The 18,463-nt window shown below is 40.7% G+C and overlaps 1 protein-coding gene across 1 annotated transcript in view; it reads left to right on the top strand.

The window, feature by feature from the left end:
* The window catches only part of ulk3 (unc-51 like kinase 3), a 37,934-nt gene extending 30,625 nt beyond the window's left edge, over positions 1-7,309 (top strand). The window contains exons 15-17 of the mRNA XM_034124019.1: positions 556-603; positions 1,079-1,142; positions 6,710-7,309. Of these exons, the coding sequence (XP_033979910.1) occupies positions 556-603; positions 1,079-1,142; positions 6,710-6,726 (129 nt within the window). The 3' untranslated portion in view covers positions 6,727-7,309. The remainder of the gene's footprint in view (positions 1-555; positions 604-1,078; positions 1,143-6,709) is intronic.
* The last annotated feature ends 11,154 nt before the right edge of the window (positions 7,310-18,463 follow it).

Below are 18,463 nucleotides of genomic sequence, written 5' to 3'. Positions count from 1 at the left end.
GGCTGTTGATGAAATATGGCGGTCGTGGCGAAGTCCATAGGGACTTGGCTTGGCAACTGGAAGGTCACCAGGTCGAGTCCCGGCAAGACCAAGTGCTACCGAGGTGTCCCTGAGCAAGGCACCGTTCCCTACACTGCTCCCCGGGCGCCGGACATAATGGCAGCCCACTGCTCCTAACACTAGGATGGGTCAAATGCAGAGGAACAATTTCGTTACATAGTACCTGTACTGTGAAATGACAAAAAGAGCAATTTATTATTTTTTATTTTATTATAAATGTAAGGAATCACCACATTTCTGGCCTTAAAACAAAGAAATAGAGATTAAAAACACTACAGCCCACAAACATAAACATGTCCACTCGCTTTGAATCAAAGAAGGGGATTATTCAAAGTCTGTACATTATGTTGTAATGAGATACTAAGAGAAAGGAGTCCGACCCAGGGATAAAGCTGCCACTCTTATAGTAGAACATATATTAACCAAATCAAAACATGTGGAAACACTTGTGTGAAAGTCTGTCTGACATGTATTTGATTGTTTGTGTCTCTTCAGATTAAAAGCCTCATGAGCAGAGCTGAATACCTCAAAAAGAATATCAAGGTAAGCATTCAGTAAAATCCAACTGAAGGATGAAAATACCCGTTATCTTCCGATTTGTTGACATCTGCAACAAAGAACACACACTATAAGATAAGATAAGATGTACTTTATTGATCTCAATTTGGGACATGTTTGCGTTGCAGCAGAAGACAAGGCATTGCACATTAGAGAAATTAAAAGACTAGAAATAAACAATCCGTAATGGAAACATCTCAAATAGAAATAAAATAGAAAATATACATTAAGAATTACAAATCTACTGTAAACTAAATATAAAGCAAGATATGATATATACATTAAGTGTGTAAGGATAGAATATTAAATTGAATATAAATGTACAGTGCGAGTTGTTTTACGTAACGATTAGGGTTAAGATGAAGACTTTTTGTGAATTGTTTCAATGAAGACAACGCTATGTAATGTCCATGCTTATCTTTGAGTTTGTGGTGATAACATGAATGTGTTTACTTTCCAGATGCAGGAGACTCAGAGTGACGCGTCTCTGGAGCGTGAATCTTTGGCAGACTCTGTCAGAAGCTGTGAGTTTCCCCGCTGTGTTGTACAAACGGTGTTTTTGAAAACCCTGCAGATAAGTAACTATATGGAGTTTTGCTACGGGAAGGTGGTGGGGGTCAGCTGAGGAATGGCCGCCTAAAAGTTACAAAGAAGTGTCCTTTCATTTCAGTTTGTTTTTCCACTAGTAAAATATGAGCCTTTTCTTGCTGTGCCGGACACCCCGCAGCACTGTCTGGCTCTTTGATTTCATTTCAGCGCTGCCCTCTTGTAAAGATAGTGACCCTGCTAACACAAACAGCAGAAACAGCAGCACACGTGTTCACTTTAAACCTCCAATACTCCAAAAAGTACATTTAATAAATTACTTAAAGGGGCCTTATTCTCACTTTCATTATATCAGTATGTAGTGTCTCTACTTTAAAGAGTCCTCTCCCGCTGATGTTCAGGTGTATATCAGTATGTAGTGTCTCTACTTTAAAGAGTCCTCTCCTGCTGATGTTCAGGTGTATGTAGTGTATCTACTTTAAAGAGTCCTCTCCTGCTGATGTTCAGGTGTATATCAGTATGTAGTGTCTCTACTTTAAAGAGTCCTCTCCTGCTGATGTTCAGGTGTATATCAGTATGTAGTGTCTCTACTTTAAAGAGTCCTCTCCTGCTGATGTTCAGGTGTATATCAGTATGTAGTGTCTCTACTTTAAAGAGTCCTCTCCTGCTGATGTTCAGGTGTATATCAGTATGTAGTGTCTCTACTTTAAAGAGTCCTCTCCTGCTGATGTTCAGGTGTATATCAGTATGTGGTGTCTCTACTTTAAAGAGTCCTCTCCTGCTGATGTTCAGGTGTATATCAGTATCTAGTGTCTCTACTTTAAAGAGTCCTCTCCTGCTGATGTTCAGGTGTATATCAGTATGTAGTGTCTCTACTTTAAAGAGTCCTCTCCTGCTGATGTGCAGATGTATATCAGTATGTAGTGTCTCTACTTTAAAGAGTCCTCTCCTGCTGATGTTCAGGTGTATATCAGTATGTAGTGTCTCTACTTTAAAGAGTCCTCTCCTGCTGATGTTCAGGTGTATATCAGTATGTAGTGTCTCTACTTTAAAGAGTCCTCTCCTGCTGATGTTCAGGTGTATATCAGTATGTAGTGTCTCTACTTTAAAGAGTCCTCTCCTGCTGATGTTCAGGTGTATATCAGTATGTAGTGCCTCTACTTTAAAGAGTCCTCTCCTGCTGATGTTCAGGTGTATATCAGTATGTAGTGTCTCTACTTTAAAGAGTCCTCTCCTGCTGATGTTCAGGTGTATATCAGTATCTAGTGTCTCTACTTTAAAGAGTCCTCTCCTGCTGATGTTCAGGTGTATATCAGTATATAGTGTCTCTACTTTAAAGAGTCCTCTCCTGCTGATGTTCAGGTGTATATCAGTATGTAGTCTCTACTTTAAAGAGTCCTCTCCTGCTGATGTTCAGGTGTATATCAGTATGTAGTGTCTCTACTTTAAAGAGTCCTCTCCTGCTGATGTTCAGCTGTATATCAGTATGTAGTGTCTCTACCTTAAAGAGTCCTCTCCTGCTGATGTTCAGGTGTATATCAGTATGTAGTGTCTCTACTTTAAAGAGTCCTCTCCTGCTGATGTTCAGGTGTATATCAGTATGTAGTCTCTACTTTAAAGAGTCCTCTCCTGCTGATGTTCAGGTGTATATCAGTATGTAGTGTCTCTACTTTAAAGAGTCCTCTCCTGCTGATGTTCAGCTGTATATCAGTATGTAGTGTCTCTACCTTAAAGAGTCCTCTCCTGCTGATGTTCAGGTGTATATCAGTATGTAGTGTCTCTACTTTAAAGAGTCCTCTCCTGCTGATGTTCAGGTGTATATCAGTATGTAGTGTCTCTACTTTAAAGAGTCCTCTCCTGCTGATGTTCAGGTGTATATCAGTATGTAGTGCCTCTACTTTAAAGAGTCCTCTCCTGCTGATGTTCAGGTGTATATCAGTATGTAGTGTCTCTACTTTAAAGAGTCCTCTCCTGCTGATGTTCAGGTGTATATCAGTATGTAGTGTCTCTACTTTAAAGAGTCCTCTCCTGCTGATGTTCAGGTGTATATCAGTATGTAGTGTCTCTACTTTAAAGAGTCCTCTCCTGCTGATGTTCAGGTGTATCTCTACTTTAAAGAGTCCTCTCCTGCTGATGTTCAGGTGTATATCAGTATGTAGTGTCTCTACTTTAAAGAGTCCTCTCCTGCTGATGTTCAGGTGTATATCAGTATGTAGTGTCTCTACATGTCTCCATGCTCTAATGTTCAAAAAGCTCTTTATTTTTCTCATACTGCCTGTGCTGCAGCACCTCTTTTCACCCTCTGTCTGAAACCAGAGCCCAGTCTGCTCTGATTGGTTAGCTGGCCGGCTCTGTTGTGATTGGTCAACCAGCTCAGAGATGTCCCTCCCCTTAGCCTATCACGTACAATGTGTTGGAGCGAAAGCCAATAGAAGCGCGAGTGTTACAAAGCGATGTCACTTGCCCAAGGATACATCGACATGTTGACACTTTTTAAACCTATTTACAATATAAAAACAACTCAACTGGAACCTCCCTGTCCGTGCACTTTATTAACACTCTTATACACTATATACAAAGCAGTGTGTTTTTGATATACATTTTAACATGCTTTAACCTTCCTCCCTGTAATCCATCATGATTGGATTATAGTGGAAACCTAAAGCCCCACAATATCCTGTTCTCTGCAAGAAACTCTTGGGGAATTATGGATTTAAAAAATAAGGGTTTTTTGGGGGGGGAGGCCATGACTCTAGTGGCCGATCAAGTTTCATGAAGAATGTGCTTCTTCTTCTTCTGCTGTTATTTTAGTCAAACCATGGCAGCAGAGAGAGAAACGCCCGGTCTGCTGACCTCAGGATAACCCAGCTGCTCCTTTCTGATGAAAACACGACATATGTTTGTCTTATATACTTTACATTCAAATTCAAAGGCTTTATTATTGTCCTATGCACAGGACAGTGTAGATATCACACACTAAAAAAGGATTCCTACCTATTTCTGGTAATTAGAATAGCGATCATTAAATACACTTTAGCTAATGTGCACGTGGAAAAAAATTGAAAAGCGCTATTAAAATCCAATGTATTATTATTAAGACAATAAAGCCTTGAATCGTGTCCACAGGTGGGCAGGGGTTGCATGCAAAAAAGTCACTTTAAACCATTTCTATCACATTTCAATGTTGAGATTTCACAGTTTAAAGGTCACCTATTATGCAAAATGCACTTGTTCATGTCTCTTCTACATCAACATGTGTCCCCTCTTCTTCATGTCTCTTCTACATCAACATGTGTCCCCTCTTCTTCATGTCTCTTCTACATCAACATGTGTCCCCTCTTCTTCATGTCTCTTCTACATCTACACGTGTCCCTTCTTCTTCATGTCTCTTCTTCATCAACATGTGTCCCCTCTTCTTCATGTCTCTTCTACATCAACATGTGTCCCCTCTTCTTCATGTCTCTTCTACATCAACATGTGTCCCCTCTTCTTCATGTCTCTTCTACATCAACATGTGTCCCCTCTTCTTCATGTCTCTTCTACATCAACATGTGTCCCCACTTCTTCATGTCTCTTCTACATCAACATGTGTCCCCTCTTCTTCATGTCTCTTCTTCATCAACATGTGTCCCCTCTTCTTCATGTCTCTTCTACATCAACATGTGTCCCCTCTTCTTCATGTCTCTTCTTCATCAACATGTGTCCCCACTTCTCCATGTCTCTTCTACATAAACATGTGTCCCCTCTTCTTCATGTCTCTTCTACATCAACATGTGTCCCCTCTTCTTCATGTCTCTTCTTCATCAACATGTGTCCCCACTTCTCCATGTCTCTTCTACATCACCATGTGTCCCCTCTTCTTCATGTCTCTTCTACATCAACATGTGTCCTCTCTTCTTCATGTCTCTTCTACATCAACATGTGTCCCCTCTTCTTCATGTCTCTTCTACATCAACATGTGTCCCCACTTCTTCATGTCTCTTCTACATCAACATGTGTCCCCTCTTCTTCATGTCTCTTCTTCATCAACATGTGTCCCCTCTTCTTCATGTCTCTTCTACATCAACATGTGTCCCCTCTTCTTCATGTCTCTTCTTCATCAACATGTGTCCCCACTTCTCCATGTCTCTTCTACATAAACATGTGTCCCCTCTTCTTCATGTCTCTTCTACATCAACATGTGTCCCCTCTTCTTCATGTCTCTTCTTCATCAACATGTGTCCCCACTTCTCCATGTCTCTTCTACATCAACATGTGTCCCTTCTTCTTCATGTCTCTTCTACATCAACATGTGTCCCCTCTTCTTCATGTCTCTTCTACATCAACATGTGTCCTCTCTTCTCCATGTCTCTTCTACATAAACATGTGTCCCCTCTTCTTCATGTCTCTTCTACATCAACATGTGTCCCCTCTTCTTCATGTCTCTTCTACATCAACATGTGTCCTCTCTTCTTCATGTCTCTTCTACATCACCATGTGTCCCCTCTTCTTCATGTCTCTTCTACATCAACATGTGTCCTCTCTTCTTCATGTCTCTTCTACATCAACATGTGTCCCCTCTTCTTCATGTCTCTTCTACATCAACATGTGTCCCCTCTTCTTCATGTCTCTTCTACATAAACATGTGTCCCCTCTTCTTCATGTCTCTTCTTCATCAGCATGTGTCCCCTCTTCTCCATGTCTCTTCTTCATCAACATGTGTCCCCTCTTCTCCATGTCTCTTCTTCATCAACATGTGTCCCCTCTTCTTCATGTCTCTTCTACATCAACATGTGTCCCCTCTTCTTCATGTCTCTTCTTCATCACCATGTGTCCCCTCTTCTTCATGTCTCTTCTTCATCACCATGTGTCCCCTCTTCTTCATGTCTCTTCTACATCAACATGTGTCCCCTCTGTGTAAAGAGACTCTGAAAGTTTCAGGAACAAAGATTCTCTCTCTTTTTGATCCATTTATATAAAAACCTGTCTGAAAATGAGCTGATCAGATTTTGGACACTTTATGATGTCCTAACGATGTGTTGTCTTGTGTAACCATTAGCCAATCACCAACCAAGGTAACCCCCCCCCCCCCCACCTTATCCCCTGAATCTCCTCCTAGAGCACCATTGTGTTCTTTGTAACCAAATCTCTCTCAGAGGGGCGTGGGGAGGGGCTCCTTATTTCCATCTAAAGTAACAGACAGAGAATCAGCACTTTGGAAACAGGGCTGAAACAGAGGGGATTATGGGATGCTGCAATGATCTGTTTGGTGTTTCAGCCAATCAGAGACAGGCTCTGGATATATCTGAGACCTGTGATATATTGATGAAAAACAGTATAATAGGGGACCTTTAATGTTAGTTTTCCTTTGGGAATCAGAGAGTCTAAATCAGATCATGTTTTCCTGAAGGCAGCAGCAGTTTCTGTGGACGACCGACGTGGTTTCTTCTGCCACAGAATCCACTCAGCTGCAGCATCTAAAATACAGCACTACATTTAAACTGGGCAATGTTGTGTCGTCGTGGAAAAAAAACCTAACACACATCAATCATTTGTGTTTTCTCAGCTTGCTGTGTGCAGTGAGGCTGACGGTCACCGTGGGAACTGATGACGTACACACACACTTCTCCTGAACACACACACACACACACACACACACACACACACACACACACACTCTTCACCTGATCATATGATGGGAGAAAGCAGCTGCTTCCAGATGTGGTCGATGTCGTGGTTGTTCCTGGAAAGTTGTGTTTGGCAGGTCCTCTTCCTCTTCCTCTTCCTCCTCCTCCTCTTCCTCCTGCTCTTCCTCTTCCTCCTCCTCTATTCATATGTAAATGCTGGACAGCTTGTACTCTGTCATGGTAAACGAGTTACACAAAGAGTTGCATTTATTTTAGCGGAAAACACTCAACGGTATTTAGAGTACACCTAAAAACTGTGAAAATACAATCAAATGGGACTATAGGGTAATACAGGCAAAAACATATTTTGCTACCATAACATGTCTTCTTTGCAAAAAGTGGAAAGAAAACATCATAAATGCACGTTAAGATGTTCATAATAGTAACTTTATCTCTAGATTTATCTTAAACCAACCAAAAGTTAGCATTACATAAAGCCTAATTTGCATATTTCAGCATTTCTGGAAAAACTTGTAATACAAAATACAATTGTCTTTAAGTTAATAATAAAAAGTTTCATGTTGATATGTAGTCGTGTTTTTTTTACCCTATTGATCTGTAGTGTCGTACTAGAAGCCAAAAACCTCCATTTCAGTAGCACTTAGAAACACGACACTCCCCAGTTTCATTACATCTACATTCTGAAGGACTTCACACACGGTTGATCACTTTTTGCCTGATTTATATTACACTTTACTCCCGAAAACATTTTTCTATTTTGACGGCTTTTGCCAGTATTTGTTGACTTATTGAGTGACTGATAAGCATGTAGTGTCTCTACTTTAAAGAGTCCTCTCCTGCTGATGTTCAGGTGTATATCAGTATGTAGTGTCTCTACTTTAAAGAGTCCTCTCCTGCTGATGTTCAGGTGTATATCAGTATGTAGTGTCTCTACTTTAAAGAGTCCTCTCCTGCTGATGTTCAGGTGTATATCAGTATGTAGTGTCTCTACTTTAAAGAGTCCTCTCCTGCTGATGTTCAGGTGTATATCAGTATCTAGAGTCTCTACTTTAAAGAGTCCTCTCCTGCTGATGTTCAGGTGTATATCAGTATCTAGAGTCTCTACTTTAAAGAGTCCTATCCTGCTGATGTTCAGGTGTATATCAGTATGTAGAGTCTCTACTTTAAAGAGTCCTCTCCTGCTGATGTTCAGGTGTATATCAGTATGTAGAGTCTCTACTTTAAAGAGTCCTCTCCTGCTGATGTTCAGGTGTATATCAGTATGTAGTGTCTCTACTTTAAAGAGTCCTCTCCTGCTGATGTTCAGGTGTATATCAGTATGTAGTGTCTCTACTTGAAAGAGTCCTCTCCTGCTGATGTTCAGGTGTATATCAGTATGTAGTGTCTCTACTTTAAAGAGTCCTCTCCTGCTGATGTTCAGGTGTATATCAGTATGTAGTGTCTCTACTTTAAAGAGTCCTCTCCTGCTGATGTTCAGGTGTATATCAGTATGTAGTGTCTCTACTTTAAAGAGTCCTCTCCTGCTGATGTTCAGGTGTATATCAGTATGTAGTGTCTCTACTTTAAAGAGTCCTCTCCTGCTGTTGTTCAGGTGTATATCAGTATGTAGTGTCTCTACTTTAAAGAGTTCTCTCCTGCTGATGTTCAGGTGTATATCAGTATGTAGTGTCTCTACTTTAAAGAGTCCTCTCCTGCTGATGTTCAGGTGTATATCAGTATGTACTGTCTCTACTTTAAAGAGTCCTCTCCTGCTGATGTTCAGGTGTATATCAGTATGTAGTGTCTCTACTTTAAAGAGTCCTCTCCTGCTGATGTTCAGGTGTATATCAGTATGTAGTGTCTCTACTTTAAAGAGTCCTCTCCTGCTGATGTTCAGGTGTATATCAGTATGTAGTGTCTCTACTTTAAAGAGTCCTCTCCTGCTGTTGTTCAGGTGTATATCAGTATGTAGTGTCTCTACTTTAAAGAGTTCTCTCCTGCTGATGTTCAGGTGTATATCAGTATGTAGTGTCTCTACTTTAAAGAGTCCTCTCCTGCTGATGTTCAGGTGTATATCAGTATGTACTGTCTCTACTTTAAAGAGTCCTCTCCTGCTGATGTTCAGGTGTATATCAGTATGTAGTGTCTCTACTTTAAAGAGTCCTCTCCTGCTGATGTTCAGGTGTATATCAGTATGTAGTGTCTCTACTTTAAAGAGTCCTCTCCTGCTGATGTTCAGGTGTATATCAGTATGTAGTGTCTCTACTTTAAAGAGTCCTCTCCTGCTGATGTTCAGGTGTGTATCAGAGATATAGATAATGCCCTCTATATATGTCAACAAAATAACCCTTACTATCAAATGTTGTACTACCAAACGGATTCAGATCTATATTTATTGTGATGGTTTTACAGAAGGGTTTGATCCCTTTTTGCCTTATTTATATTACACTTTATTCCTAAAACATGACGAAAATAAAAGTTTTGATGGATGTTGACATTTCTTTTTGATTTGAGTAAAACCTACATATTCAATCATAACCTCACAGACAACATGTTATACAAGTAAATACTGACTTAATGTTAGTTATCAGGTTTCACGGTGATATCTATAGTGTCTTGCAAAATGAATTTAAAATCATGTTGTTTCTCAAAATAAGATCCAAAAACCTCCACTTCAGTAACATCTGCATTTCAATCAGGAGAGACGGTGTTGATGAAAGAATACATATTTATTTCCAGGAATACACAAATGAATGTAATGGAGTTTTGGCGATTAGGCCCCGTTGTGCAGGAGTATCATTCGGGAGGGGAGAACCGATCCGATGAAACCCCCCGGGGTCTAGACCCTGGTGGTGGTGAATGGATAGTTGGGGTCGGTCTGAAGGGGAGTGGCTTAGCTTGACCCTGGTGGTGGTGAATGGATAGTTGGGTTCGGTCTGAAGGGGAGGGGCTTAGCTTGACCCTGGTGGTGGTGAATGGATAGTTTGGTCGGTCTGAAGGGGAGTGGCTTAGCTTGACACTGGTGGTGGTGAATGGATAGTTGGGTTCGGTCTGAAGGGGAGTGGCTTAGCTTGACCCTGGTGGTGGTGAATGGATAGTTGGGGTCGGTCTGAAGGGGAGGGGCTTAGCTTGACCCTGGTGGTGGTGAATGGATAGTTGGGTTCGGTCTGAAGGGGAGTGGCTTAGCTTGACCCTGGTGGTGGTGAATGGATAGTTGGGTCGGTCTGAAGGGGAGTGGCTTAGCTTGACACTGGTGGTGGTGAATGGATAGTTGGGGTCGGTCTGAAGGGGAGGGGCTTAGCTTGACCCTGGTGGTGGTGGTGAATGGATAGTTGGGTTCAGTCTGAAGGGGAGGGGCTTAGCTTGACCCTGGTGGTGGTGAATGGATAGCTGGGGTCGGTCTGAAGGGGAGTGGCTTAGCTTGACCCTGGTGGTGGTGGTGAATGGATAGTTGGGGTCGGTCTGAAGGGGAGTGGCTTAGCTTGACCCTGGTGGTGGTGAATGGATAGTTGGGGTCGGTCTGAAGGGGAGGGGCTTAGCTTGACCCTGGTGGTGGTGAATGGATAGTTGGGGTCGGTCTGAAGGGGAGGGGCTTAGCTTGACCCTGGATCCAGAGGGACAGGAGGTGAAGATGGGTGGAGGAGGGTTGCGTCGAGTCACCTGAAATGACAGCTGTCAGAGGGGAGAGCAGATTTAAAAGGGTTAGCGGAGCGCTATGATAGGCTTGTGAGAATAGAGCGAAGTGATTGGTTAAGCTGGGGAGTGACGCCCCCGATCACTTATTGAGAGGAGAGAGAGTAGTTACATGGAAATAGTAAATGAATGAGAAAAGACAGTCTTCCTGGTTGAACTTGCGCTGAGCTTCATACAGCAGAGTTTTGAGTTTCATTCCCATAAGTATTTAGAAAAATGTGTTCAGAGGAATTTGTTAATATATCATTCATAGCCTGATTTATGTCAAATGTTATTCCTAAAAACATGCTGAAAACTGATCTTTTTTTATGGTTGCTAGAAGTGTTTGCTGATTTATGAAGTGATGATAAGATATATTAATAATGCCCTCTGTAAAAAAAAAACGAAATGTCTGGAAAATGAAACAAGAATTTAGATTCGGTTCACATTTCTGTTCTGGGAAATGTATGCAAATTAGCACAGATATAATAAGTAAACGCCTTATGTGCATATATAATCCTGAACGTACAGAAAACTTGTAATACAAAAAAGGCTAACTTACTGTAACGTAACCCACTGGAGAAGATTCAAAGTGATATCTTTACGTCTACATTTTTCCCCCATTGACATGCAGTGTCTCCCTTTAGACGGACCCCATCAGTTTTGCATTATTAAGTATTTTATATCTCTGCCTTCCTGCGGCTCACCACAGGCTCAACATGCTCTCTGCCTTATTTACACTAGACCTGCATTTTTCTTAGGTTTGGCAGCGGCTGGGAATTTGAGGGATTCAGAGAGTCTGAAGCAGAGCCTTTTATAAGGTCTGAAAGCACTGGCGTTACTTTGTGAATATCATTATTTCATTTCATTTCATTTGTATTTGTTCCGTTCAACTTAATGCATAATTTAATGCATAACAATTATTTACAAAACATGTCTCTGTAAACACACCCTACCCGAAAAGGAGCAGGGAGAAGAAAATAATCTTATATTACCTGCCCCGTTCTCAAAAAAAATAGAAATAGAAATAGATGGTCTGTCCTTCATATGTTCTTATTCACAGCCAATCATAACAGTGTCGTAGGAAAATAAGAGAAACACAAAAACGTACAAAAAATACTTAGTTCCCACTTGACATTTAATGGAAAGAAACCAGACAACAAAACAACACATGAACAAGTAAAAGTGCAACATCTGAGTCCAACTGGAGTAGAAAGGGGAAAGCGGTGCATCATCATAATAATAATGATAATAATAATATAATCAAGGCGACTGGAGAAAATCCCTAAAAACGAGGAGAAGTGAAAACATGTCTGCTGGCGAAAGATTTCCACTCTGCTGTGTTGTTGTTTTTGAATGTTTATACAGCTGTGAATTTTTATATTTTGTGTATTTAATATCTTTCAAACGGGGAAATAAAACCTGGTTGTGTAACTTCTTCAGACGTTTTGTCCGATCTCAGCTTTCAGGACTTCTGGAAAGACTTTCGGGAGAAACGTTGCTGGCTCTCGTCCACCAGAGGAAGGCAGACAGGAAAATAAGGACATTTGATAACAACATGATTTATGTGGAAGTCGTATGGAAACTGAAACTGAAATGTCTAGATCTAAAAGCCTGGGATCTTCTATGTAATGCACTTGTCTCCTTAACATGCTAATGGATGTTTACAGTACTTCAGAAGTTGCATTTTCTTTTCTTCTTATTGCTCATAATCAGCCAATACTGTTGCACCTTTTCTCCGGAGAAGAAAAATGTACACTCAAGTGGAAATTAAGCATGTTAAAAAATACTGAAAGGAATATAGATAACCAATTTAAAAGATGTAAGAAGTCTGGATTAGTGCCAGAAACAAGTTTAGTCACTAAATGTAGTGTTCATTTTTAATCCTTATGAACCCTAACCTGTGAAATCAGTTATAAGGTTTCTTGTGGCTCAGGAAGAGTTTTGATTAGTCCCTGAAAAGATAAACCATAAATTCTTTATTAGTCCCGCATACTGGATCTTTCGTCATTGATTCAATGCATTGCACTGTGTCGTTAAACCCCTAGAGGTTTAATTATCTGCAGTCTTTTATACCAAACAGTGCCCAAATATCTTAGATAGTCAGACAAAAGTGGAAAAGTAGTCACTGTTCTTGGAGCTTAAACCAATACGTCAAGCTTTGATTTGGACCAGTTGGTTATTTAAAATCTCTTGTAAGTCCCGTAACCTTTATGGAAATGTTATTCTCAACCTCATTGCAGGACAGCTCTAAAAATGACTCAAAAAAGTATAAAAAATGGGTCCAATTCTCTTGAAATCAGTGAAACACAGAGTGTTGCCCTGAGGTTTAACAAGTGGTTTTCAGATCTGTTCAGGACTCTGTTTGTTTCTACCAGCTGGTTAAAATCCACCGCGAATGCCATGTGTAAATCACTCCCACACTGCATGGTAAAAAACAGAGTGCATTCTGGTCCGGGGGCTACAGTACGGAGAACCACCGCGCTGTAATTGGCTAACATTGGCTCAGCTTCGTTGCTTTAATCATGACATATTGCTGCCAGGAAGCATTTGGATGCAACTGTGACCCTTTGTTGTTCTTTTCTGGGAGTCCTGCCAGTTTATATCGCCCCCAAAAATCAAGAAGAATATCCTCACAAGTAATGCAACCCAGAGAGGGGAGAATCTGCAATGGAAACTTTAACCCATCAACCTCAAAGAGTCTCTTCTTCCTCACCACAACCTACGGCATTGTGGCTGTAAGTGGCCTCCATTTTGGTGCAGCTCCAACAACATTACTTATTGGCCTTTCCCCTTCCTCTCGAGGGCTTTCTCGGGCCCCAAATGTTTTCTCAACAGCCCTGAATCTTATTAGGTTTTCAGAATACCTTAAATGTGTGTCATTTCCCCTCAGTCTCTCCGACTGGTCCAGTTAATGAATGGAGCAAAAGTCTTATTACTCGTCTGCTCCAGAGGTGGGAAGTATTGCAGTACAAATACTTCATTACTGTACTTAAGTACATTTTTCTGATATCAGTACTTTACTCCACTACTTATTTCTCTGATGACTTTTTACTTTGACTTCTTACATTTTGAACACAAATACCTGTACTTTCTACTTCTTACATTTTGAACACAAATACCTGTACTTTCTACTTCTTACATTTTGAACACAAATACCTGTACTTTCTACTTCTTACATGTTGAACACAAACACCTGTACTTTCTACTTCTTACATGTTGAACACTAATACCTGTACTTTCTACTTCTTACATGTTGAACACAAATACCTGTACTTTCTACTTCTTACATGTTGAACACAAATACCTGTACTTTCTACTTCTTACATTTTGAACACAAATACCTGTACTTTCTACTTCTTACATGTTGAACACAAATACCTGTACTTTCTACTTCTGACATGTTGAACACAAATACCTGTACTTTCTACTTCTTACATGTTGAACCCAAATACCTGTACTTTCTACTTCTTACATTTTCCAAACAGGCTGGTTCCTTTAGTTTCAATGTGTGTTTGGTGGCGTGATCATTATTATTTAGAGTCATTGCGTGCCTATTGATTTGAACACGATCCGTGTATCCATCATTTCCTGGTCTTTTCTAAAGAAGAGGGACCAATGAAAACGTTGTCATGTTGCCGTTGTTCAGCATGGAAACATTCATTAGCTAACAATGACATTATTGTTCTATTAATATAAAGGGAGGTCAGGTACTCTTTAAAACAGCTGCTAGTTATGGGTACTTTTTACTTAAGTACATTTCAAAGCCCTCTTTACTTTTACTTGAGTAAAGAAGTTTAGTCAGTACTTCTACTTTCACCAGAGTATTTTTAAACACGAGTATCTGTACTTCTACTTGAGTAAAGGATGTGTGTACTTGTGCCCTCTCTGGTCTGCTCCAACAGCATCTTTGTGGGCTCTTTCTTGCTGCTGCTGCTCTACTATTTCCTGGCCCCGATTTTTTGGCACAGATTGAAATGTAGAGGATTTGCCAGCTAAACATAAATTCTAGTAACTGCAGGTTTCACGACTGCTAATGCCAAATCCCTGCCCTACATATGTATGTTATGCAACTAAAAAACAGTAACACCTGACAACTTTAGCCTCTTAAATGGCAGGAGTAGAAATAAGACTAATTCCTCATTTATGGCTTTACAATATGTATGTTTTTTATCAGGTTTTTCCAGATGATCAGTGGCGGATGATGAGCATGTGTGGGATTTGAGTGTCATGGGTACAAGTGTGTTATTAAATGGCCCACATGCACACGTTGAGACATCTTTTACCTTGCTTATAATTTCATTCTGACATGTTAACGTTATATTAGCAGTAACACATTATTTTAAACCAAACTGATCTTATTTGGCTAGCCAATGTTCCCTTCGGGCCAAAAGGAGCACAGGTTTTTCTCTTCTCTCCTAAATAAATCTAGATAATTAAAAACAATCTTGCCCTTGCACGAGTTGCAGCAAATGCAAGTCTCTTCATTAGACCACCCAAATCCAGCCTGAAAATGATTCACAGATTTCTAAAGTTCAGAGATTACGTCATTGTGTATGCCAGAGTGAGTGTTAGCATCACAAAGGCTCACTTAACAAAAAGCAATGAGATTTCTTCCATTGGACTTTATTCCAGAAAATGTGTTCTACAGCGCTAACGTTAGCCTAAAGGAACTACAGCACGGTCACATGACTTCACGTCACCACCGCTAAGCTAAAGGTGGCTAATGTTGGGCTATAAAGGAACAACAGCACGATCACATGACTTCACGTCACCACCGCTAAGCTAAAGGTGGCTAATGTTGTGCTATAAAGGAACTATGGTCACATGACTTCACGTCACCACCGCTAAGCTAACGGTGGCTAATGTTGGGCTATAAAGGAACAACAGCACGGTCACATGACTTCACGTCACCACCGCTAAGCTAAAGGAGGCTAATGTTGGGCTATAAAGGAACTACAGCACAGTCACATGACTTCACGTCACCACTGCTAAGCTAAAGGAGGCTAATGTTGGGCTATAAAGGAACTACAGCACAGTCACATGACTTCACGTCACCACCGCTAAGCTAAAGGAGGCTAATGTTGGGCTATAAAGGAACTACAGCACGGTCACATGACTTCACGTCACCACCGCTAAGCTAACGGAGGCTAATGTTGGGCTATAAAGGAACTACAGCACGGTCACATGACTTCACGTCACCACCGCTAAGCTAAAGGAGGCTAATGTTGGGCTATAAAGGAACTACAGCACGGTCACATGACTTCACGTCAAGCTAAAGGTGGCTAATGTTGGGCGTGATGATGTTTAGTCGTCTCCTTTAGACACTCGTGAGCAACCACTGGTTTTAAATTCATCGGTGGGGTAGCCTACTTACTGACGTATCTTATGTCGTAGAACAAAAAAATATCTTCAGCTTGTGTTTCCCACAGACCTTATTTCAGGCTAACAACCGAAAAAGACATTCAAAATCCTTTGACTAGGAGAGCAGTGAACCAGAATTGCTAAAATGGCTAATTTCCACGTTTTAGGACTCACTCCTGCACCTTAGAGATGGCAAAAGTAAACACATCCTTTACTCAAGTGAAAGTACAGATACTCGTGTTTAAAAATACTCTGGTAAAAGTAGAAGTACTGACTAAACTTCTTTACTCAAGTAAACGTAAAGAGGGCTTTGAAATGTACTTAAGTAAAAAGTACCCATAACTAGCAGCTGTTTTAAAGAGTACCTGACCTCCCTTTATATTAATAGAACAATAATGTCATTGTTAGCTAATGAATGTTTCCATGCTGAACAACGGCAACATGACAACGTTTTCATTGGTCCCTCTTCTTTAGAGAAGACCAGGAAATGATGGATACACGGATCGTGTTCAAATCAATAGGCACGCAATGACTCTAAATAATAATGATCACGCCACCAAACACACATTCAAACTAAAGGAACCAGCCGGTTTGGAAAATGTGAGAAGGAGAAAGTACAGGTATTTGGGTTCAACATGTAAGAAGTAGAAAGTACAGGTATTTGTGTTCAACATGTAAGAAGTAGAAAGTAAAAAGTCGTCTAGTGGAGTAAACTGATACCAGAGAAATGTAGAGTAACGAGGTATTTGTACTCCACTACTTCCCACATGAATGGAACATTGTACCTATGAGAGACAAGAGGCTCCTAAATCCCACTCTGGAGCGGGGGGTTTGTTTCAGAGAAATGTTGAATAAAGATAATTTAGAAAATGGGCTCCAGCACAGTGCTGCGTCTGTTCCCTGCACACACTCGACTCCCCAAGGCTACTCGGCTCATGTTTGTTTTGATTTTGATCCCAGATTCTGAGTTTGGGTTGGGGGGATTTTAAGGGGGGCGGGGTGGTGATGTTGGAGGACTTTAAGATGCATGGCAATGGTTAAAACAGATTGGAGTAAAAACAGTCTAACTAAACTAGAAGGAGTCATGCTATACTGTAGCTGTAGGACTCTTTCCTTCTCTTTCTGTTTTTATGACACGTAGACGGTTGGAAGAGCTCGAGGATTCCTGTGGTTCACAAAGAAATCAGAAGAAGCTGTGCAGATATGTGGAAATATGCCACCCGTAGCGCATAGAAACATGTATTTTTTATTAAAGGGTCCCTATTCTGCTCATTTTCTGGTGTATATCAGTATGTAGTGTCTCTACTTTAAAGAGTCCTCTCCTGCTGATGTTCAGGTGTATATCAGTATGTAGTGTCTCTACTTTAAAGAGTCCTCTCCTGCTGATGTTCAGGTGTATATCAGTATGTAGTGTCTCTACTTTAAAGAGTCCTCTCCTGCTGATGTTCAGGTGTATATCAGTATGTAGTGTCTCTACTTTAAATAGTCCTCTCCTGCTGATGTTCAGGTGTATATCGGTATGTAGTGTCTCTACTTTAAAGAGTCCTCTCCCGCTGATGTTCAGGTGTATATCGGTATGTAGTGTCTCTACTTTAAAGAGTCCTCTCCCGCTGATGTTCAGGTGTATATCGGTATGTAGTGTCTCTACTTTAAAGAGTCCTCTCCTGCTGATGTTCAGGTGTATATCAGTATGTAGTGTCTCTACTTTAAAGAGTCCTCTCCTGCTGATGTTCAGGTGTATATCAGTATGTAGTGTCTCTACTTTAAAGAGTCCTCTCCTGCTGATGTTCAGGTGTATATCAGTAGGTAGTGTCTCTACTTTAAAAAGTCCTCTCCTGCTGATGCTCAGGTGTATATCAGTATGTAGTCTCTCTACTTTAAAGAGTCCTCTCCTGCTGATGTTCAGGTGTATATCAACATATAGTGTCTCTACTTTAAAGAGTCCTCTCCTGCTGATGTTCAGGTGTATATCAGTATGTAGTGTCTCTACTTTAAAGAGTCCTCTCCTGCTGATGTTCAGGTGTATATCAGTATGTAGTGTCTCTACTTTAAAGAGTCCTCTCCTGCTGATGTTCAGGTGTATATCAGTATGTAGTGTCTCTACTTTAAAGAGTCCTCTCCTGCTGATGTGCAGGTGTATATCAGTATGTAGTGTCTCTACTTTAAAGAGTCCTCTCCTGCTGATGTTCAGGTGTATATCGGTATGTAGTGTCTCTACTTTAAAGAGTCCTCTCCTGCTGATGTTCAGGTGTATATCAGTATGTAGTGTCTCTACTTTAAAGAGTCCTCTCCTGCTGATGTTCAGGTGTATATCAGTATGTAGTGTCTCTACTTTAAAGAGTCCTCTCCTGCTGATGTTCAGGTGTATATCAGTAGGTAGTGTCTCTACTTTAAAAAGTCCTCTCCTGCTGATGCTCAGGTGTATATCAGTATGTAGTCTCTCTACTTTAAAGAGTCCTCTCCTGCTGATGTTCAGGTGTATATCAACATGTAGTGTCTCTACTTTAAAGAGTCCTCTCCTGCTGATGTTCAGGTGTATATCAGTATGTAGTGTCTCTACTTTAAAGAGTCCTCTCCTGCTGATGTTCAGGTGTATATCAGTATGTAAGTGTCTCTACTTTAAAGAGTCCTCTCCTGCTGATGTTCAGGTGTATATC

This window comes from Trematomus bernacchii, unplaced genomic scaffold (genome assembly GCF_902827165.1).
Source record: "Trematomus bernacchii unplaced genomic scaffold, fTreBer1.1, whole genome shotgun sequence".
Classification (NCBI taxonomy): domain Eukaryota; kingdom Metazoa; phylum Chordata; class Actinopteri; order Perciformes; family Nototheniidae; genus Trematomus; species Trematomus bernacchii.
This window is presented reverse-complemented; position numbering and strand designations above follow the sequence as displayed.